Raw genomic sequence first — 23,498 nt, forward strand, 5'->3', positions numbered from 1 at the left:
CCTTTGCACCAAACTCTTTCCTGTTTTTAATTCCTCAAGGTGGGTGGTCCCAAAGCATAGGAAGACAGCTTTCTGGGCCCACAGGGTGTGGGAAGGAGGGCCGGGAGGGACAACAGACAGGGGGCTCGGGTAGGGGCTCGGCAAGGGTGCCACGGGTTGCCTGTTAATGGCAGAGCTGGCTGTGCATCAGCGGCAGGGGAGAGCGGTTGCCATGGCGATGGACCAGCCAAAGCAGGGAGCAGGGAGCAAGCTGCTAGACAAGCTGGTTCTTAAATCAGCACATTACCAAATGCTTAAAAAATTAAAAATGGTTTCCATCCTTTGGCAGCATTGGGAAGAAAACCCTCATTGTCCCTCCCCAGCAATCTATCTGGATCTGAGTCCAGAGAAGCCACTGGTAGTCCCAGGAATAATTGTGCCCAGCTTCTCATTTTAGGGTTGCCCAGAGAGGCGAAGTTACCTGCTCAAGTCCTGTAGCAAGGGCTAAGCTGGGGTGGAGGTGGCAGGGGATGGGAAGGCTATGATAGAAGGAGGGGTCCTCAGTGACGACTTTGTGGAGTCACCTGCCATCTGGAGCAAACAGCTTCATAGTTACTTGGATCCACTCACCTCCAAGACCCTGCCGCTGATGTATCGATCACAAGTCTCGCATTTAATGCCGAACTGGGAGTGGTAGTCGGACTCGCAGTATGGAACGCCATCCCTGCAAGAGGAAATCCACACAGGGAGAGGAGGTTGGGGGGAGGCTCTTGGGGGTGTCATGAGCAAGTTCCCAGACCTGCAGCCAATGGTGACTGGACCAAGATTAGGAACACTTGGGGAGGGATCCCTGGGTGGTGCAGTGGTTTGGCGCCTGCCTTTGGCCCAGGGCGCGATCCTGGAGACCCGGGATCGAATCCCACATCAGGCTCCCGGTGCATGGAGCTGCTTTTCCCTCTGCCTATGTCTCTGCCTCTCTCTCTCTCTCTCTGTGACTATCATAAATAAATAAAAATTAAAAATTTTTTTTAAAAAAGGAACACTTGGGGAGCTTGTTAAAAATGCAAACTCAGGGATCCCTGGGTGACTCAGTGGTTTGGTGCCTGCCTTCCGCCCAGGGCGTGATCCTGGAGTCCCGGGATCGAGTCCCGCATCAGGCTCCCTGTGTGGAGCCTGCTTCTCCCTCTGCCTGTGTCTCTGCCTCTCTCTCTCTCTCTCTGTCTCTCATGAATAAATAAATAAAATCTTTAAAAAAAATAAAAATGCAAACTCTCTAGACACTCTTTAGATCTGTGGACTCAAAGAACCCCTGGGAAGGAGGCCCAGGAATCTGCATCTTGACAACCTGCCCATGTGCACCTGGGAACCACTAGTCTGGGCTGCTGGCCATGCATATCCCTTCTATATTCCCCTTCTTTTTCTTCTCCCTCACAAGTTATCCAGACCCAGTTTCTTCTCTCTATCCCCAGAGGCTCTTTTAAAAATGTATTGTAAAAATGTATTGCACTTTATTTTATTTAGAATAGGTAATATTTGCATTTGGCACATTGCAAAGCCATAAAGGGAAAAGTCTTCTCTCTCCTCCCAGCCCTTTCCAGGAGGTCATCGATGTGGTCAATTTTTGTGCAGAGCCTTCAGGACTCTTCTTCTAATAAAAATTTTACCTGTAGTGAGAGAATCATCTGACTGCACTCCCAGACAGTAGATAAGAGGAACCTACCCTAACTACTTCCTATGTGCTTCATTTTCTCCTGGTGCTTATAACTTATCAGGCAGTAATAAGATGATTGTTAATTATTCTTACACTATCCCCTGCTACTAATAGCCACTGACATTTATGGTTCGGTGTGTGCCAGGCCCTCTAATGGTGTTTTATACAGGTTATTTCATTTACTCCTTATGGCTGCCCTATGAGGTCAGAACTGTAAGTCTCCCTTTCATGTTGATGAGAAAACTCAACTCTGATGACCTGAAGCTGGGTTCGAACCCAGGAGGTCTGGTTTCTCACCCAGGCTGTCATGAGGACCAAAGGACAGGGCTGCCCATGCCCCAGGGCTCAGCTCAGTGCCTGGCCAGTTGTGAGCACACAGCACATGGCAGCTAAAGGAATCCTCATGATTGTGGAGAGGGGTCTTCAAGGAGCATGTCTAAGGCTCAGCTTTCACAGGCCGATGTGGAGGTAAGTGGGAGCATCAGACAGCTCACTCCAGCTCTGGGCCCTGCCTCCCTCTAAGGATCTGATCTGAGGACATGGCTCTATAGTGCTAATGAATCCAGGAGGAGAGAGGAACATTTCCCCTACTTTGGGGTGTAACAGAACTGGTTCATGCAGAGAGGCCTAAGGATAGGCGTGCCATTGTTGCATCTCCAAGTTGTTGCCGTGTTGGGATTGCTGGGAGCCCACCCTGGGCAGCAGGGAGTCTGGGTTCTCCTGAAGGAGAGGCAGCAGTGACGACCAATGTCCAGCAAAGGCCAGGGGTCAGACTGTTGTGTATAGGCTCCTGAGACAAGCGTCTCCCACTCCTGCCAACCCTTCTATACTCTATGGGTGTGTTAGGATGACTCTGCAGGGGGAGAAAGTCATTTGTCAGAAGGTGGGTACAATGAGCCAGCAAAATTTGTGTATAAATGCCAACCCCTCCTCATTTGGACTCAAGGGTTGGGAGGCCTTGGGGAATTTGAAATATATATGATTCTCAAAAGAGGCAGATGGTCAAATCAGTATTCACTAGACACTTATTAATATGATGTCTAAGCCTTTGCACCACCCTATGAGCTAGGTCTTTTTATCCCTGTTTTTATAAACAAGGAAACTGAGTCTTGGAGAAGTTAAGTTCCTTGCCAAGGTCACACGGGTTGGGCCTCTAACCCAGGCATCAATGCCAGAGGCAGCGCCTCTAAGTGCCTGCCACTCAGCCAGTACATAGTTGAAGAGCTCAGAGCCAGGCCGCAGAGGCCCAAGGTGCAATGGGCCATTGGAGCTGGGCCTTCTTGAGAAGAGCTCTGAGCAAACCCTAACCCCTGACTTAGGCTCACAGACTCAAGGAGACTCCAGGCTGGTGACTGACTAGGGGCACTTCTTACTTGGCAGGCACAGAGGGAAATGCCAAAGTCCTACTAACATGGAATTCAGAGCTCTCGGGGATGTGACCTCAGCTCACCTCTGTAGCCTTGGACTTTGCTTCACCTGCACACATGTCTGAGCTCCAGCAAGCAAGGTGGATGTGCCAGGCACCATCCCACCCTTGCCCAGCCTGGGCATTCTTGCCTACAAACTCCTTCTTTGTATGTTCAAATCTTACCCTTGTTTTCAAGGTCTGGCTCAAATGGCACTATTTTCCATGAAGCTCTCACAAACTCCAGATCTCACTCCCTGCTATTTAGAGATGCTCCCTTCTTCCTCTGAATATTCACAGAACTTCACTTGGACCTCTGACACAGAAGTGCTGCTTGGTAGCACCCATGTCCCCTTTGCCCCTAGCCTCACCTGGGTTGGCCTTTGGGAGCCACCCCTGCCACTCACAGTCACTGTGGGTCATAGAGGGCTGCTCTCTGGCTCTAGGATTCACATCCTTCTGGCCAGTGATTGGTCAGGAATGGGTGTGTGACCCAAGGGTGGTCAAATCAGAGGCAGCCGTGGGACTTCTGCTGGAGTCCTTGGGAAAAAGGCCTCTTTCTCTCTGCTGGGCTTGCTAAGCTGGTAGAATGAACCCCTGGAGTTGCTGGGATCATCTTTGCTACCCTTAGGGGAGGGCTTGCTTGGGAATAAATTCCAACACAGAGGAAGGTAGAGCTGAGAGAGAGGGGGAGACACACACTCATACACACACGCACACACACTACTGAAGGGCCAGTAACATATTTAAGCCCCTGGATTCTGCTATGCTGGAAGTCAGTATGCCTCTGACCTTCCCATTTCTGAGTCAAACTCATCTTGCTTAAGTGAGTTTGAATTGGGTTTTCTATCACTTATGATCTAAAGGGTCCTAAAGAACACAACTCTTGAGCTCCCTCTCATATAATCCAGGGTGCCATAATTCTTTATCCATATAGTTTATCTCCCTTATTAGACTATCACTCTCCTGATGGCAAACACCACATGTGCTACAACTTTATATGCTCGCCATGTCCTAGGGGTGGGTCAGAGCGCTGCCTCAGAGTGTCTGGGTCATAGAGCATCAGAGCTGTGAGGGTATGTGGCCATTATTCTTTTAGGTACTTGAGTATGGGAATGCAGTCACTAGTGTCTGGTGGCCCCGGCAAGGGGGCTTGTCTGGTGCTGTGCTGTGTAGCCATTGGGGGTGGGGCCTTCTCTCCTGATAGCTTTGTGTGTCCGTTGTATCTCTTCTCAACTCAATTCATTCAACAACTGTATTATTGACCAGGAGTCGGGCGAGATAGGAGTGGGTAACACAAAAGCCCCACCTTGTCGAGGACAGACATTAAAGATCATCAAGGAGCAACTTCTTCTAGTCTCAGGTTTTACAGCTTTTAAAATGGGGATGGATGCCTCACAGGGTTAGTTGTGGGGTTTAATGTGATAACCCATACACAGCCATTAGTATATCCTCTGTACGTAATAAAAACTCAGTAAATGGTAGCTATTATTATTATTATCAAAAAGTTATCATGGATAAATATATGATGGCACTAGATGTTAGGCTGTGTGAAGGGAGCAAACAGGGTCCCATGAGGGCTGGTGTTGGGGGAGCGGGAGTGGCATGAGACAGCATGAGACCACCTCCGGAAAGTGGGTGTGGGACCCAAGACAAAGATGGCAAAGAACAAATGCCATCAAGGAGAGAGAAGAGCACTCAGGCAGAGGAAACACCACGGAAGGGCCCAGGGGTTGGGGAGGTGCTGTTTGTGGCTGTGGTAGTGTGGTGGCCAGATGGAAGTGCAAGGAGGTACCCCTGGAGATTCAGGCAAGGGCCCCAAGGCCGGAAGAACAAAGGTGTTCTGGGAGTTGGGCAGGCCCGGGGGAGACACTCACTTGCTGATGTACTCCCCGGTGAGGATGACGCTGCAGGTCTGGCATTTGAAGCAGCTGACGTGCCACTGCTTATCCAGTGCCAGGAGCGACTGGCCGTGCTTGATCTCCTCCTTGCACCCAGCACAGTCTGCAAAGACAAGAGGACGTTGCTGAACAGAGCATCCTGGACCCCCTGACCACTGTGATCATCTCAATCCAAGTGAAGGAAACCCCTCTCTGAAAACCAGTTTTCCCCCAGCAACTTCCACCCTTGCACTGGCTCCTGCCCGGAGCTCTACCGGGTAAAAGCAAAGGCACTGGAGCCCTGGCCTCTGGACAAGAGGTCAAAGAGAGACATCCTAGGATTCTTCCAGAAAGTTCTTTGTCATACTGACTGCTGTACATCCCAAACAGACAGACCCTGCACTGCTTCTGGCCCACCCTCAAATAGTTAACTAAGCATGCTACTCTCCATGCCCTGGGGATCTGCAGCATCGGCTTCACCTGGGAACTTGCAGATGTGCAGCATCTCAGACCATCCAGACCTATTGAATTTCATCTTGATCTCCAAGCATGGTCAAGCCTGAGAAGCACTGCTCCAGGAGATAAGCTTAATATCTAATTTCTCCCATCCCTGGGCTGTATGCTTATGGGCAAGGGCCCTGTCTGTGTTTTGTGGTTAAATCTATCCTCTTGCCTAGGGCTGTGCTCGACACATAGTAGGACCTCACATCATATTTGCTGAATGAGTATGAAGGAGTGGACCTCATAGTACTCAGGAAAAGGATTGAATTTACTGTGCCTGCCCCTTCCCAACATGTTTGTAGGGCAGACAACATGAGTCTGCCAAACATTTTTCTCCCCAAGGATTAAAGAATCTGCTAAGACTGTCCCAATCCAGAGAGGTGTCCTTATTCTCCATCCTCATCACCCTGGAATGTATATCAGAGCCACAAAATGTGGGGACCAGGCATCTGCTCGTTGCTCAATCAGTGTCTGGGGAGGGGCAGGAAATGGAACCAGCGTCCAAGGTACTTGGGAGATGCTGGGAATTCAGGCCGACCGGATGGCCCACTCTGGAGGAGGAAAGGGTCATGGGACAAAGTTTACCAGAGGACAAACCTCCCAATTGGCGCCACCAGACGGAGGCATACTTTGGAGCAGCAGGGAGAAAAGAAACTGCGTTAAGTTGGGAGAGGCTGGCTGGAAGCCCTCATGTCCAGCTGGGAGCCAGTCCTGGGAGGGAAGATGATGTGCCCGCACTGTCTAGGAAGAGGGTGTGCCCAGCAAACTGTGGGGAGGGTCTGAGCCCTGAAGAAGTGCTTGTAGGAGGCAACTCCCATAGGATCCACCTCTTAGTGCCTTTCTAACACCCCTTAGCGCAGGCTGGGGGGTGGGACGGTCCCTGATTGCAACATGCTTCAAGCCCCAGGCCTTCAGATAGGGCCAGGAGGACAGTTCTGGGATTTCTCTTCCTTCCTTCCTCCTGGAATAGGCCTACCCACCTCCATCCCAATAATCACAGGCTTTAGAATGTGATCATTTAGAGAAGTCAGGCACCCCCTGTCTTTTTAATGAAGTGACCTGCTCAAGCTCAGCATAGAAGAAAGTGAGAGCTCAGGGGTCAGGTTCTGAACCACAAATACTGAACTTATGTCTGCGGGGCTCCTTGATGGGTTCAATAGTTCCACAGGGGCTATGTTCACAGAGCACTTGGTCACAGTTCCACCTAATGCAGGAATCTACAGCATTCTTGACAGGCGAGCACCATCCTCTGCATAATTGCCTCCAGGGGTAGGAAGCTCACTCCCTTTTGAGGAAGCCCATTTTGCCTTCGGACAGGCAAAATTCTCACGAGTGCCTTCTTTTTTTTTTAATTTTAATTTTTAAAAATATGTATTATATAAAGATTTAAGATTTATTCTTTTTTTGTTTTGCTTTGTAACTCCACTTTTAATTTCCTGATTTTTTTTTTTTTTTTTTGAGCATAGTTGACACACAATGTTCCATCAGTTTCAGGTGTACAACATAGGGATTCAACAACTCTATACCTTATGCTATGCTTACCCCAAGTGTAGCTGCCATCTGTCACCATATACCACTATTACGGTATCATTGGCCATAGTCCTTACACTGTGCCTTTCATCTCCATGAATTATTCATCCCATAACTGGAAGCCTGTATGTCCCACTCCCCTTCACTCCTTCACCCATCCCCCATCCCCCTTGCCTCTGGCAACCATCAGTTTGTTCTCTGTATTTATGGGTCTGTTTCTGCTTTTTTTGGTTTGTTATTTCATTAGTTTTGTTTCTTAGATTCTACATGTAAGTGAAATCGTACAGTATTTTTCTTTATCTGACTTATTTCACTTAGCATAACACCCTTTAGGTCCATCCATTTTGTTGCAAATATTTCACTCTTTTTTGTGACTAATATTCCATGGTATATATATATATGCTACATCTTTATCCATTCACCAATTGATGGATACTTGGGTTACTTCCATATTTTGGCTATTATAAGCAATAATTCAATAAACAGAGGGGTGAATATATCGTTTTAAACTAGTGTTTTTGTTTTCTTTGGGAAAATACCCAACCGTGGAGTTCCTAGATCATATGGTATTTCTATTTTTAAATTTTTGAGGAGCCTTAATACTATTTCCCACAGGGGCTGCACCAATCCACATTCTCACCAACAGCACACAAGTTTCCCTTTTTCTCCACATCCTTGCCAACACTTTTCATTTCTTGTCATGACTGCCTTCTTCTTCTTTTTTTTTTTTTTAGAGGGAAAGAGAGAGAGTGAGAGAGTGCATGGTAGTGGGGGTAGGGGAGGGACAGAGGGAGAGGGAATCCCAAGCAGGCTCCATGCCCAGCATGGAGCCCAATGTGGGATTTGATCTCACTACCCTGAGATCATGACCTGAGCTGAAATTAAGAGTCAGACGCCTAACAGAAGGAGCCATCGAGGTGCCCCATGACTGCCTTCTTTATGTGAAGCTAAGACCTGACTCCTTGTGATGCTCCTTATTTTATGCAATAAGAATAACCTACCTCTTTTGCCTCCTGACCATTTCCTCCAAATATTTAAAGACAACTGCAATTTCTTTCATCTTCATTCCTTATACTTCACTTTTTCTTGCTTGATGCAGTCACCCACTGATCAAACTCACTTGTCGACTCCGTGGAGCTAGGTATGTTATGGCCAACAACACAATTCCCTACCTCTCCAATACATCTCATTTGAATAGCTGCATCCTTTTGTGGCCACATTCTAGCAATGAGTCTCATCTTCTTAAGTTGCAATGATACATCTGGAATGGACTTGGCACCTTGAGTTAAAATTCAGGGGGCAGTACAGTGCAGTGGTTAGAGGCTGGGCTGGGAGGATAGAGTGGATGGTGAGAAGCTGGCTGATGGCAGAAGCCCAGCCCCCTCACTTCCTCGTGTGACCACTAAGCTTCTACTTCTGCATCTGAAAATCTTCCTTATGACACTGGTATGAAGATGTACTATCATCAGGCCTGTAAGGACTCAATACATCAGCTTAACAAATGGTCCTAATTTCATGTTCTTGTGTTTTTAACCCATATTCTGTGCACTGTCCAGTCTCTGATCTGAGGTCAGAAGAATATTTCAGCAGGGAAGGCCTGCTGATTCCTCCTCTATGTGGTTTTTCTTTCCATGTTATACTGTGGGTCCTCCACCACTGGCCTCGGATTGATCAGAACCCTTTCCTCCCTCTTCTTCTTCCTTTCAACCTTGACCTCTGGTGGAGCTTCAGGCATCTACCCAGGAGCTCATGAGTCTGGTAAAATAGGCACAGTTAGGAAAACTACACCCTGCCACGAGTTGGTTGCTGTGCAGTCAGCTGTCCACTCCTCATATGTTCCTCTATTCCAAAATTACAACCTTCAGCTGGCAGAAAGTATGATGCCACCACCTGTTCCCTCAAATCCCTCAGTTTACTGAGGTCCCTAAAGACTCCAGACAGCCATTTTTAGTTTTTCTTGACTGTGTCATACATTCCACTTAGATCAACAAAAATGAGTGGGTTTTATGAGTCATAGCCAGCTCCCTTCCTTGCTTTAGATAACTAATCCAGGAAGACAGGACCCTTCCCAATTAGCAAATCATGTCTGGTGTGAAGGGAATTGGTTCCAGGGCCAGAATGCCTGGGCCCACATTCCAGTTTCATTACTTACTATTTGCATGACTCTGGGCAAGTTATTTATATTCTTTGGGTCTCACTTTTCTCATCTATAAACAATCACTCTTCTCTCCCTCACTATAATGAAATATTATGTATAGATATTATGTATAGAAAACTTAGTGCATTGCCTGACAATAGTAACAGTCAATCAGTGTAAGTAGTGGTGATGATGGTGATGGTGGTATTGGTGGTGGTGATAATATGTGGTGGTGTTTTTGGTAGTGATGGTGGTGGTGGTGTGGTGGTGGTAGTGTTGGGGATGGTGTTGGTAGTGATGGTGGTGACAGTTGTGATGGTGGTGGTGGTGGTGGTGATGGTATGGGTAGAGATGTGGTGACAGTTGTGATAGTGATGGTGGTGGTGATGGTGACAGTTGTGATAGTGATGGTGGTGGTGATGGTGACAGTTGTGATTGTCATGGTAGTGGTGGTGCTGCTGGTAGTGATGGTGGTGACAGTTATGATGGTGATGTCACTACTGCTGCTGATTTCTCTCAGTGAAAATGGTGAGAGAATACTTCTTATTCTTGTAAAAAGTAACACAATTATTATTATTATTTTGATAGTTCCTGAGTTTTCTTCTTGATCTCCTTTGAGTAGTTTCTACTCCTGTTGTTCCAGAATGTTTTTATTCACCCTCCAGGGATGAAATGTCACACCCCTACTCCCCTGTAGATGAAAAATACATCATGTTTTCCTCCTTTTTCCTTTTCCATAATACATTCTTCATCTTATCCCTCTCTTGAACCTGGTTTTGGTTCTCTCTATCCTTCAGGAACTCAGCAGACCTTCCAACATCCCCTCTAGTTATCTGCAGCATGGACACTGACCACCTCTGGGGAGAAAACTCTTCTGTGAAACATATTCCCTATAGTAGCATCCACTGCTTGATGTATTTACTTTGTGAGTATAACAGGATGAGCCTCGATCCTGGGCACTCCCCCTGGAGAATGTGCTCACTTGTTCTCATTATTCACTATTCTTCACCTTCCTCTGCCTTTGGACTCCCAGAATTATGGTGGAGAATTTAGCAGCCTCTCCTCAAGGATGCTCTCACATATAGGATTCCTACATTCAGCCAAGGAACTCCCCCACCTCTCTGAGATCCCTAGTGCGTGTAGTAACGCAGTACAAGCCAAGAGAAATAACAGATTCAGGAATCCTATTCTCTCTTTGGTGTGCTTTCCAGATTAAATCTCCAAGTCCACAGCATCCCTCACTTTATATTTAGAGAGTATTTTACACACTATGATGTATGCTAGTCTGGCTCCTGGATACTAATACATTTGTTTTCCATAAAGCTGGGTAAATGGAGCCCCAGCAAGGCTATGTATCTGCTGTGCTTCACATAGAGGGTTGGCATGCTCCTGGCTCCAGCCTACCATTCTCTACTGCCTCACACAGGGTCCTATGGATCTCTGGGTGCCTCTGCAGCATCAGTCACAGGGCTGTGTCCTGCATCCCAGCACTTCAGCCTTGCTGTCATTCTGCACGCTGCTTTCAAGGAATCATGAAAGATAACAGTGTGTGCACTCAGCCACCATGAGATGGAAACCTGCTCAGACCAGCAAACTGTTCTTGAATGTCACTAAGGACGCTGAAGGAAGTGCTCTGCACATTCTGTAAGCAGATCTGATTAGATCTAGAGGAAGGAAGGGCGAGGGAGGGAGCCTTCCCATCATCTTTCTCCACGCTGGGTGGGCTCTGATGGAGTCCCTTGGGGCCAAGCCCTGCTGACTCGGGGTGTTCTGTGCTCACTCCCTCAGCAGGATGCAGCCCCAGCATGCTGACTCTGTCGGTGCTCCGCACCCGCACAGTGGTGTAGCACAGGAGGCTAATGGGTTTTCATTGATTCTGCTGTGGAGGCCAGTAGGAGTGTCATATAATGTGAAGAAACACTGGAGCCTAGTGTGGCTTACTGCAGGCTCCGGGGGCCAGGTCCACGTGTCTGTGGGCACCTGCCGTCAGCAGCCTGACAAGGGCATCTGGAAACAGCGATTTAGACACCTTACCACTAGACACACTTGAGAGGAATGGATGTTCCACGAATTCGAATGACTGTTCTGAGGTACACTCTTGATCCTCAGTTTCCCCCCAGATCTATGGTTTGGTGATGAAACATAACACTATGGTGTGAAAGAAGTTCCCCTCATCTCTAAGTGGGGATTCTCAGTCTTAGTGGCAGCAAATGCATCACCAGGAAGCTTATTAAGAATCCACATTTCTGGGACGCCTGGGTGGTGGGGCTGCCTCTCTCTCTCTGTGTCTCTCATGAATAAATAAATAAATAATCTTTTTTTAAAATAAAGAATGCACATTTCTAGGTTCCTTTCTAAAAGAAGTCCAAAGGGAGGGGCACCTGGGTAGCTCAGTCGGTTAAGTGTCTGCCTTCAGCTCAGGTCATGATCCCAGGGTTCTGAGACTGAACCCAGAGTGGGCTCCCTGCTCAGTGGGGAGCCTGCTTCTTCCTCTCCCTCTGCCCCTCTACACTCATACTCTTTCTCGTTTGCTGTCTCTCTCTGTCTCTCTCTCTCAAGTAAATAAATAAAATCTTCGAAGAAAGATTAAAAAAAAAAAGTCCGAGGTGGATCTGAAAATCTATGTTTACCAGTTATGCAGTGAAGCTGAGGCAGTGTTCCCCAGGACACTCTCTGAGACATTACCACAACCCTTGTGGCTTGCTCCCATATTTCTCCTTTTTTAATTTTTTAATTTTTTAAAAAAAATTTTTAAATTTTTATTTATTTATGATAGTCACACACACAGAGAGAGAGAGAGAGAGAGAGAGAAAGAGAGAGAGAGAGGCAGAGACATAGGCAGAGGGAGAAGCAGGCTCCATGCACCGGAAGCCTGACGTGGGATTCGATCCCGGGTCTCCAGGATCGCGCCCTGGGCCAAAGGCAGGCGCTAAACCGCTGCGCCACCCAGGGATCCCCCCATATTTCTCCTTTTTTTTTTTTTTTTTTAAATATTTATTTATTTTTTATGATAGTCACAGAGAGAGAGAGAGAGGCAGAGACACAGGCAGAGGGAGAAGCAGGCTCCATGCATCGGGAGCCTGATGTGGGATTCGATCCCGGGTCTCCAGGATCACGCCCTGGGCCAAAGGCAGGCACCAAACCGCTGCGCCACCCAGGGATCCCATATTTCTCCTTTTTAAGATGTGTCCGTGTATACTTTTTAGTGGAATTTGTAAAAACTGAGAACCACTGGTGGCTTCATCAGCCCTGTTAGGGAGCCCTGGGGAACATGGATCCAGAGGGGAGATAAGATCAGGAGCCAGCTCATCCCAGAAGAGCCCCACCCAAGTGGCCAAACATGGTACAGGCTGTCATGGTCTATAATCAGCAGCCTGCTTTCCCTGCATTTCTGCTTAAGGAAGCTTGTGAGTCTGGGCTGTATGCCAAGTGGGTCAGGCTTCAGGAGTCCTCCAGGGTGGAAACCTCCCCCACTTCCCTCCGGGCCTGCAGGAGCGGATGACGGAGTGGGGACGGGGAGCCCTAGGAGGCATGGCCTGCAGACAGGGAGGTGCCCAGGGGGAGGACTCACGGCTTGGTCCGCGGATCTTGATGGGCTTACTGCTGGTCATGGACTGGGAGCATGTCTGACACACGCATTCCTTCCCGCTGAAGGTCACCTTGTCTCCAATGGGGAAAGGCTTCCTACAAGGGAGATAAAAGAGCAATTCAACACCTCTTCTCTAGAGGGCTTCCAGGTCTACTGGTGAGCTGATGGCAGATGCGCAGATACGCCCAAAGCTCATTGGTCCCCCACACAACATACCTTCTATTATACCAGGTAAATTCAAGTGCCGTTCATAGTGACTAAACCACTCATTTGGGGCCAGGACTGGAACTGCCCCCCACCGGGGGGGGGGCATTTATACGATTTTAAACACTGGGCAAATCATAACACTTAGTGAAGCTTGCAATTCTCAGCTGTAAATGAATAGGTCAATACTTCCTCCTAGGGCTACCCCTTCTTCCTGGAAGGGCTTTTGCCATCCCAACCTCACCTATCCCCCTATATCAAGAAGAACTCATTCAACTCCTAAATTCACCAACATTTCTTCCTTTCACTGTGCAGGACATTTAGAAGTCCACAAATCACCGCCTCCTCTGTTCTGCCCTTGTGTAGTTTGGGTTCCAGAGTTCAGAAGTCTCAGACTTGCACATGTTCTACCTCCCTACGCAAATATAAACTGTACAGAGAATCCCTGGCACTGGGGAGCCCATTGTTCAGCTGCTCTTGCGCATGAGTACTGACCTGTCATAAAGGACATCTTGACTGGGACATTGATCTGTGGTAAAGGACAGAGCATGACCTTGGGGAGGCACTGCATCTGTATGAGGCTTGACAGAAACTTCACTTTAAACCATTTCAACCTGTCTGTGCTAACCTCCAGTGGGTCTGGGATTCTGGGACCCCGGGCCAAGGTTTTAAGAGATGGATGAATAAGTGACTTCCACCGGGGGATTTTATTTTCTTATACACTCTGTCATTAGCCTCAGTGGAAACCCAAACTAGTAACTAACAGGTAGTTATTTTATGGGGAGAATAATTAATCTATAAATCCCTTTCCTAATTAAAAAAGGCATATATTTATTCCAAACCATGTTTTCAACATATGACTTAATCAGAGCAGTCCATTGAATTTTAATGTGTTTGTGGGCAAGGCTGAGGTCTCCTTTATTTTTTGCATCTTCTTAATGGGGTGCTTGACATACAGTGGACCCTTCACGTACATCTGCTAAGTTATTAAGGAACCGGGCTGCAGGACATGAGGGGGAGGGATGGGTGAGATTTCCATCACCTACCACGTTACCTGAGAGGCTAGATGGTTATCATATGATAATGAGGAGAATAACAAAAGCAAACACAATTATATCCCAGTCACTGAGCTAAAGTCTCTGCAAGTACTATCTCATTTATCTTCATGAAAACCCCAATAATGTTGGGATGGTTTTGATGCCCATCTTACAGATGAAGAAGCTGAGGCTTACAGTGTGTGTTGGAGGGATCACTTGTCAGGGTCATGGAGAAAGCCTACAAACAGATATCTCTGTGCCACATGTGGCTGAGGGGGTGGCAGCTGGTCCAGATGCCTGGTTTCCAAAATGGGCTGAGTACTCAGTGGCTCTTTTGAGGACTTCTGATGGGAAATGGGAAGCTGAAGGTGGGGGCTCTGGTCTTCATTCTGTCTTGATAGACAAACAAACTAGTGTTTTACATTAGATCATATCTGACAGGCAGGATTTAGCTGCTAAACGGTTTGAAAACCACTGGCCTGTCAGATCACTCCACCCCTGAGATCCTAGAAATCCAAGTGTCCAGCATACAGCCCCATGAGCCCCACAGCTGCCAGGGGGTTCAGGCAGAGGGACCTGGCCTCCACTGGTTACCTGCCCAGCCTGCCCACCTGCACAAGCTGCATACGAAGCACTTCGGGTGGTAGGTGCGGCCCAGCGCAGAGATGACCTCGCCGGTGATGAAGTCCCTGCAGCTGTCACAGCGGGTGCCATAGAGCTGCTGGTAGTCCTGAGTGCAGATGTACTCCTGGTTCTTGAAGAAGAAGCCCGACTGGGCCAGGCCACAGCCACACACTTTGGGGGGGGGGGGTGGGCAAGGAGAGAAACAGAGCAGGCTGAGTCCAGGGAAGGTCTGCAAGCAAGCAGGAGGTTCTCACTGGGGACAAGGCTGGTGTCTGACTTGGTCAGGAGTGGCCTGAAAATGGCGGCCATCAGACCTCATGGGGGCGAGTGCTCCTTAAAGTGTATCCTGAAGACCACTTGCATTGGAGTCACCACCGGGCACCTTGGGATGCAGATGCCTGGGCCTGAATCAGACTCCCCCAGGGTTAGGACTCAGGTATTTGCATTTTAGCACACTCCCAGGCTGATTCTCATGAGACCACTGATGTTGGTCAATACAATCCTCTCAATACCTGGTTGAAAGTTTAGGGCCATGTGGCTCACAGAAGGCCCTACTGGTGGTATTATGAACCTGATAAGAATCATTCAGTTAAAATTTCCCTCGGCACTTTCTATGTGCATGATTCCGTGCTGGGTAAATACAATTTAGGATGGCAATGGGATGGATGATTTGAAGTTTATAATCTGCTCACATCATAGAAATCAAGAGTTGGTCTGTTCCCAGGCAAGAATGATAAAACACGATCTCTGAACTGTGAAGAGCTAACAATATATGCCAAGAGATGACCTTATAGAACATACATCATGCGCAATAGGCCACGGGCTGTTGCAGGCAGCAAGTGCTGTGAGTGGGGAGGAAAAGGGAGCAATGTCAGTAGCGGAGGGTTCAGGGGGGCTTCTCAGAGGAGGTGGCACTTAAGTTGGACTCTGAAGGCAGAATGAGCTAAAGAACACAAGCAGGAAGTTGCAAGGGATATTTGTGTGGAGGTGGGACTGGAATAGGGGTGATGTTTTGAGGGAGTGGAGGGCAGTAATACAGAAAAATATTGACAGATCAGTTGGCCCTTAGGAGGGCCTAAGTCCAGCTTAAGAAGTTTAGGCTTTGTGGGATATTGAGAAGCCATGGACGGTTTTTCTCTCAGTTTTTACAAAGCCTCCAAAAATTATTTTGAAACTCTCCAACATATACAAAAGAAGAGAGAAGGTTACAATGATGTCCTATCAGCCAGTTGCAAAAATGACCAATTGCATTGATAGTTTTTGAATTGGCAGGCAACATGATGTCATAGGAATCATGAGATATCCTTGTGGACAATATGAAGATGTTGTAATAGAAGAGTAGGTGGATGTAATTATAGGTGCTTGAACAACTGAATCATGTGCGACTCTCTTCCCCCAAAGAACTTAGAAACGTGGGAAATGAGACTTCCCTCTGAGGGTTAAGTTACAAAATCAACAACTAATGGGAACAGCAGAAAAGTTCCCTCCAAGAGGGTGAATGGCTCTCAGGGTCACCAGTACTGCTGAATGTATTGATCTGGCTAAAGCAAGGGTGGGCAGCCAAGACGGGGCTGGCCAGCAATCAAAGGAAGGCCACTGGGGAGCCCATTCCAACCCTATGACCAGCCTCCTTGTTCTGAGTCTGCATTCACGAAGTGACTGATCATTTCTCTTTCTACATAGACCTTTGGGAGAGAAGCAATTGGTCAGGGCAATGGAGAATTATAACTCTCGTTTACATTAATAAACGGGCACTCTGATTTTATACCTTGGTTTCCCAAGGACTTGGTTAGCATGAATCAGCTTTCTCAAGCATGATCAATGGTGAACAAACCAGTGAGATGGAATTCCAAGCCTGTAATTGTGGAGACCTGGCCTAGACTGGGTGATGCTACCCTACTAAATACTACCTCCTTTTCATAGGGAAAGTTGTATTGCAAAAGCAGCCAGGTTAAAGATAGGAGGGACTTCCAGGCTCATGGCAGAAATATTTCCCAAATGTTTGTTCACCCTGCAGGCCAGAGGCAGCCTTATAGGGCCAGGATGAGTGAGGAGGAGGGCAGCCCCAGATGTCACAGCATTAGGGGGATAGTGCAAGCCAGTGGGAGATATAGTAGTCTGGGAGGTGGGCCACCTGGGGTCTGGATTTGTCACTGTCACTAACTCTCTGGGTGACAATGAACTTGGTGTCTGTTTACATGTATGTAAAATGAAGAAGGTGGATTAAAAAGTGATGTGAGCTTTTCTTCTGACACTGTGAGTCTGACATCATGAGTCTAGGAGAAGCAGAGCTTCTTTTGGGACTGATCAGGTGCCTAAACACTCTAAACTCAGTACGAGGTTGGGCTGGCTGCCCCTGGAGATCACCCTGCCTGCAGAGAGGCAGGGCATATTGGTGGAGGTATTGGTGGTTGATGGGGGAGGGTTCATCTTCTACCAGGGTTCACGAAAAGTCATCACGTCAAACAATGCCTCAAGAGCCAGCAAGGACAGAGTACAGGCCGTCCTGGGCTGTGCAGGTGGCAGATCAATTGACTTCATGGCTGTGGAATTAGTTAGGTCATGGCCTACGACCTCATTGGAGACAGCTCCTGTTTTTTTCCTTCTTCTCTCTCCTTTGTTTTCCTTTCCAACTCCACCCCCAAAGCCACCTCTCCCAGTGGACAAAACCAGGAGGCCATAAGAAAACTTGGAACAATTGGTTCCTCCATTCCTCCCACCAAGGAGCTGAAGGAGGAAGTTTTTGGTAGAAAGGATATAAAGGTTGATAAGAATCTCAGGGGGGTTCCTGGAAATACAGTGGGGAACACAGGGATAGAAGGCAAGTTGGACAGCATGACAGATGTATTTGAGGCTGAGCAGAGCCCGGCATTCAAACAACAGAAAAGGCCTTGGAGAGGGTCTACAGTATGGAATTGATGTGGAATTAACACAACCAGGACAGGCGTTATTCTGTGAATTAAAAAAAAAAAAAGTCTATTGATGAAAAAAAAAAAAGCAGATCATTTGGTTTGACAGTGGGACAGGAATATGAAGCATTAGAACTGCTTTGAGAAAATCAGGAATGAATGTTCACTGTTAATATGATGTCCAGAAGGAGACCTTGCACATAGTCTGTGTTTCAGGGGAAAACAGACTATTCTGTGGGTCACTGGACCTTTGTCCAGGTTTCTATTCCACCACTCAGATGCTGGAAAAGGCTTTGAAAAAGTTACCCCACCTCTCCTGAGCTCAGCTACCTCATCTGTGAAATGAAGGGGCTATGTGGTAACTGAGAACATACCCAGATCTGTGAGTCCATGAGTCTATCATATATATATGATCCTGTTGATTTTCAACTTTTCCAATGAGATGGAGTTTTACAGAATTTCAAAACTAAACGGTTAGTTAGAAGGGCCCCTGAGCATGATCTATTTAACATTTAAACATTAAAATTACGAAATATAGTAGACATACAGAAAATGTAGTAAATATACACGTACAGTTTAAAGAAGAAGAATAAAATACACTCCCAGGTATCCACTCCCAAGTTTATGAACTAGAACATCCCCAATGTCTGGGAAGCTGTTTGCATCTCCCCAAAGCATCCCCTCCCCACGCTGGCCCTAAATGTGTGTTTGTCATTCTCTTGCTTTTCTTTCTACTTTGACCACCTCTGATGTATCCACAAGTAATGCATTGTTCAGTTTTGCCTTTTTTGAACTTTATGTTGATGGAACCCCACTGGACTTATTCTTCTGTGCTTGTTTCATACTCTCAGGATTATGTTTTTGAGATTTGTCCATATCGATGTATATAACTGTATTTTTCATTTTTACTGCTGTGCTGTGTTCCATTGTTTGTATCACAATCGATCTACTCCAGTGTTGAAGGACATTTGAGAAGCTTGCAGTTTTTTTTTTTTATGGAAATGCTGCTTTGAACATTCTCATATCTGTGATATGAGGTGAAGCCTTGCTGTCTTCCAAATAGTTTTTCCCATTTACATTTGCACCAGCAGTTTCCACTGACCTATGTCATCACTGAAGGCTGATAATATATGTAGTCAACATGGTAAGCTACCAAACGTCATCTTATTATGATTTTATTTAATTAACTTAATTTTTTAAAAAACACTCTTTTCTTGCTTTTTAGAGAGCAGGGCGGGAAGGGTGGGGTACTGACAAAGAGGAAGGGAGAGAAAGAATCTTAAGCAGGCTCCACATCCAGTGCAAACCCAACTTGGGGCTTCATCTCACCACCCCGAGACCATGACCTGAGCCAAAATCAAGAGTGAGATGCTCAACCAACTAAGTCACGCAGGTGCCTCATCTTATTGTGATTTTAATTTTCAGTTACCTGATTATTAATGAAATTGAGAATCTTTTTATATGCTTATGGGCCATTTATGTTTTCAAGGTCCATCCACGTGAACGTATGGCTCCATAATATTCCACCACACTTTATTTATCTGTTTATTGGTTGATGGATATTTGAATTGTTTCCAATTTTTAACTTTATGAATAGAACATTCATACATAAGTTTTTGTGTGGGCATATGTTTTTGCTTCTCTTAAGCATGCATCTAATGAATTTGAAATCGTTAGGTCATATGGTAACTCTACATTGAACTCCTAGAGGAACTGCAAGCCTGTTTTCCACAGCAGCTATGCATTTCGCATTCCCACCAGCAATGGATGAGGGTTCCTTCTGTTTTCTCCACGCTCTTGCCAATGCTTGTATTCTCTGTCTTTTTGAATATGGCTGATCTCGTGGGTGTGATATGTGTCTCCTTGTGGTCTGATGTGCATTCTCAGATGGCTAATGATATTGAGCATTTTTCCATGTGTTTATCTGACATTTGTAGAACTTCTTTGGAGAAACCTCTATTCAGATCCTTTGCCCATTTTGAAATTGGATTATTTGTCTTTTTCTTAGTAAGTTGTAAGAATCCCTTATATAGTTTAGATACGAGTTCTTTACTAGACATACGATTCACAAATTTCCTCTACCATTCAGTGGGGTTGACATTTTACGTTCTTGATGGTATATTTTGAAGCACAGAGAAGTGTTTAATTTGGATGACATCTAATTCATCTATTTTTCTTCTTCTTTTTAAAAGACTTTATTTATTTGAGACAGAGAGAGAAAGAGAAAGAGCGAGACAGAGAGAGAAAGAGAAAGAGAGAGCAAGAGAAAGAGAGGGGCAGAGAAGAGGTAGAAGGAGACTGCCCACTGAACAGAGAGCCTGACGTGGGGCTCCATCCCAGGACCCTGAGATCATGACCTGAGCCTACAGTGCCATCCAGGTGCCCCCACCTATTTTTCTTCTGTTGTTTGTGCTTTGGGTGTCATAGCTAAGAAGTCTTTGCCTAACTCAAGGTCACAAAGACTTACTCATATTTTCTCCTGAAAGTTTCATAGTTTTAGTTCTTACATGTAGGTTTTTTACTTATTTTGAGCTCATTTTTGTGTAAGGCCACCCTTAATTAATTTTCGTATATTGGTCTTTTACCCTGAAACCCTGATGAACTTATTTGTTATTTCTAATAGTTTTTTAGTGCATTCCTTAGGATTTGCTATAATAAGATCATGTCATGTGCATATAGAAATAAGCTTATTTTTTCTTTTTCAATCTAGATGTCTTTTATTTCATTTTCATGCATAACCAACCCAATATGAACCTGCAGTACAATGCTGAGTGGAGGTAGTGAGAGCAAACATCTTTTTGTTACTTTTGATTTTACAGCAGGCAGGCAGTCTTTCACCATTAAGTACGATGTTAGCTATAGGTTCGTCTCTGTTCTTGAAAGATATTTTTGCTGAACACATAATCCTAAACTTACTTTCAGTACATACAGGTATTATTCCACTGGTCTCTGGCTTCCTTGTTGCGACTAACATATCAGTTGTCAGTCTATTTAGCATTCATAAGCAGATGGTCTATTTTTTCTCTCTGGCTGTTTTTAAGATTGTCTTTTGTCTTTGTGATCTGCAATTTCATTCTGATGATGTATATAGATGGATTTCTTTTATATTTTTTCTACTGGCATTTATTAAGTTTCTGGATCTAAGGATTTGTGTCTTTGAACAGTTCTAGAAAATTCACAGCTGTCATATCTCCAAATATTGTCTTCCCACTCGTGTATTCTATTACATATCTCTAGAACTCTGATTGAATATATGTCAAACCTTTCCAATATTTTCTCCACGTATAAACTTTTATTTTTACCACCTTCTTATATTCCTGGACCATATGCATAGGCCTTTTTCTTGTCTAAATCCTACAGTCCATTAATTATCTCTTCAGGAACATCTAATCTGCTATATAATCCATATGCTGACTTTTAAATTTCAAATATTATGTATTTTTATTTCTAAAGTTTTGTTTCTTTTTTAAATCTGCTGTGCTATTTGTTATAATGTGTTGTTTCTTGCTCATTTTTTATGGCTCTTCTTACCTATTTAAATGTATTGTATGCAGTCATTTTATAACGTCAGAAAATACCAATTTTTTATGAAATCTTTGAAGTTCTGATTCTTCTCTTCATTGTTTCTGTTGACTCTTCCTCCATTATGATTTGTGTGTTTTTGACTGTGAGTTAGACTGTGAGTTACTCATTTTGCTAATAAAGTTACCTGTGTGAATTCTTTGAGGAGTAATGCTGAGTAAAGCTGAGTCCTTCCAAAGAGGAATATTACTTGTTTCTGCCATTTGCCAAATGTGGGATGACTTTCTTTTAAATTCTCTTTCACTTTTTAAAAATTTATGCCAAATATATTCAATAATATAGAATATGAATCCATGTAAAGGGTGGATTATAGGTAGACATTTTGATACAAGTATTATTTTCCTCTACCCAGTGCCAAAGTTACCCAACTTACAAACAAGTTTCATTGCTGTCTCCTCCAGTTTATTTCTCATCCATCCAAACACTGAAAGATTTTAGTAGGGCAAAATCTCAGCTTTACTCAGAGGTCTCCTATTAGATTCCTACTTAGATCAAGCTCTAGCCTCTACTTCCTATGTCTCCATGATCTATACAGCCATTAAGGCAAAATCTCAAGGTCTTCAAGGCTTGGAATAAACTATCAGAATTAAATCTGGCACTGGTAGTCACACAAGGATTTCTGCTTTTATTTTTGCTTTTCACCTCTGCAGATACTTTCATTTCATGTCAGCCCAGTAGTGTATGGTAAAAGAATTGTAAGAAAAATTCACAGAGATATTAACTGTTTCAAATCAGGCTATTTAGGCTAACTAGTCCCTATGACTGGCTCCTGTTGGAAACAAAAATTCTCTCATTTGTTTCACTTCTAAGCAAATCAACATTGAAAAGAGTCAGAAAATTAAATCTATTTTTTCCCTTTAAAATCTCTATGAAAACATATTCTACAACCTCCCTGTGGTTAATTGTCAAAATAACCAGATTTTTCCTTCTCTGCTTTCACACCCTTGAAATCTGCAAATCCTCCCACCAAAGGCAAAGTTTATTTCTCCATGATCTTGAATCTGGGTCAGCCACTTGACTTGTTTTGGCCAATGGGACATTGGTGAGTATGACATAAGCTGAGGCTTGCTTTTTGAAGCTTTTTCTCTTGCTGTACTTGGAACTCTGAGACCTCCATGCAAATGAATCCAAGCCAGGCTGCTAGAGGATGAGAAGCCATATGCAGGCACTCAGCTCAACAGCCTGCCAACCATTGCCAGCTGACCCATCAATATCATCATGATGAGGTGAAAGGAGACAAAGAGAGCCCGCCAGACTAGTAGAACTGCCAACCCAGAGGATCATGAGCTAAATAAAAAATTATTTTAAAGTATTACATTTTTGTGTAAACAAAGGGTAATTAATGTACTTTCTTAAGAACACAATTGCACAGATCTAGCTCAAACCTTCTTAGAACAATTTTATTGCTTTTACCCTTTGCCCTGCCTCAATATCTAGGGACAGAAAAATGTTCACTCGCCAAGACACTTTTGCAGGTCAGCTTACACTAAAGGGGTTTGCCAATTCTCAATATAGAAATTAAATCACATCAATTAAAAGATATCCCATATATGCTTCCATAAAAAAATGTAGGGAATATGAATATGTAATTTATTTGCTCAGTGCAGAGTCTAGTGAGATCCTGAGAAAGAAATCCAGAATTTTTCTCAATGGCAGGGAAAGTCAGTCTTAGACATATGAGACTGAGGTTGGAAGCAGTTACTAAAATGAAAAGATCTGAGGTTTCAATTGACCTTAAATTCAACATACGTTAATCCTGTGAAGTGACTCCTCAGGAGGTCAATTCAACATCAATCATATGAACAGAAATGGTGCCTTTGCTGTATTTGGCAGACCTTGAGAACTGTGGTCTGTTCTGGGCACTATGCTTTAAGGATGATAGCGACAAACCAGAATGGATCAAGGTAGAAGACTCTAAGATGATACAAGTTGGAATCATTTCAGATGAGGCCCAAGGTAAGGACCTGCAATGTAATCTTTTGGGGAGATCTGCAAGTATGTGGATGGCAGCCATGGGGTAAAGGAAACATGAAGTATTCATCAAACTTCATGAGAACGAATCTAGAACCAATAGGTGGAAGGTACTGGTTTGTGGTCAAACAATCCAACCTCAGAATGGCTGCACAGTGGAACAGAAAGCCTGGGCCAGGAGTTCAAGAAATGGCCGCTGGAGAGGCATCCACTCCTGGGGAGGACAGTGTTGCCTGGCTTGGGCCAGAGGGCTCTCCAGGCTCTCAGCTGAGGGCCTCTTTCTTCCTGCTGCTAGTTATCCTGCTTCTTTAGGAACTTGTAGTTTTTAAGAGGTCAGAGGTAACCCAACATCTGTCTGTTTCCAAATTACAGTCCTTAGTGAAGTCCTAATGTACCTCCTCCCTTATTAAGCTTAACCTTTGACGACTGCCACACTGCC

At 45.1% G+C, this 23,498-nt stretch overlaps 1 protein-coding gene across 1 annotated transcript in view; it reads right to left on the minus strand.

Annotated features, from left to right (window-relative positions):
• ABLIM3 (actin binding LIM protein family member 3) overlaps nt 1-23,498 on the minus strand; it is a 109,805-nt gene that overhangs the window by 48,416 nt on the left and 37,891 nt on the right. Inside the window, exons 4-7 of the mRNA XM_072824583.1 lie at nt 14,585-14,768; nt 12,715-12,827; nt 4,973-5,099; nt 610-703 (exon numbers count right to left, since the gene is read on the minus strand). Of these exons, the coding sequence (XP_072680684.1) occupies nt 610-703; nt 4,973-5,099; nt 12,715-12,827; nt 14,585-14,768 (518 nt within the window). The remainder of the gene's footprint in view (nt 1-609; nt 704-4,972; nt 5,100-12,714; nt 12,828-14,584; nt 14,769-23,498) is intronic.

This window comes from Canis lupus, chromosome 4 (genome assembly GCF_048164855.1).
Source record: "Canis lupus baileyi chromosome 4, mCanLup2.hap1, whole genome shotgun sequence".
Taxonomy (NCBI): Eukaryota; Metazoa; Chordata; class Mammalia; order Carnivora; family Canidae; genus Canis; species Canis lupus.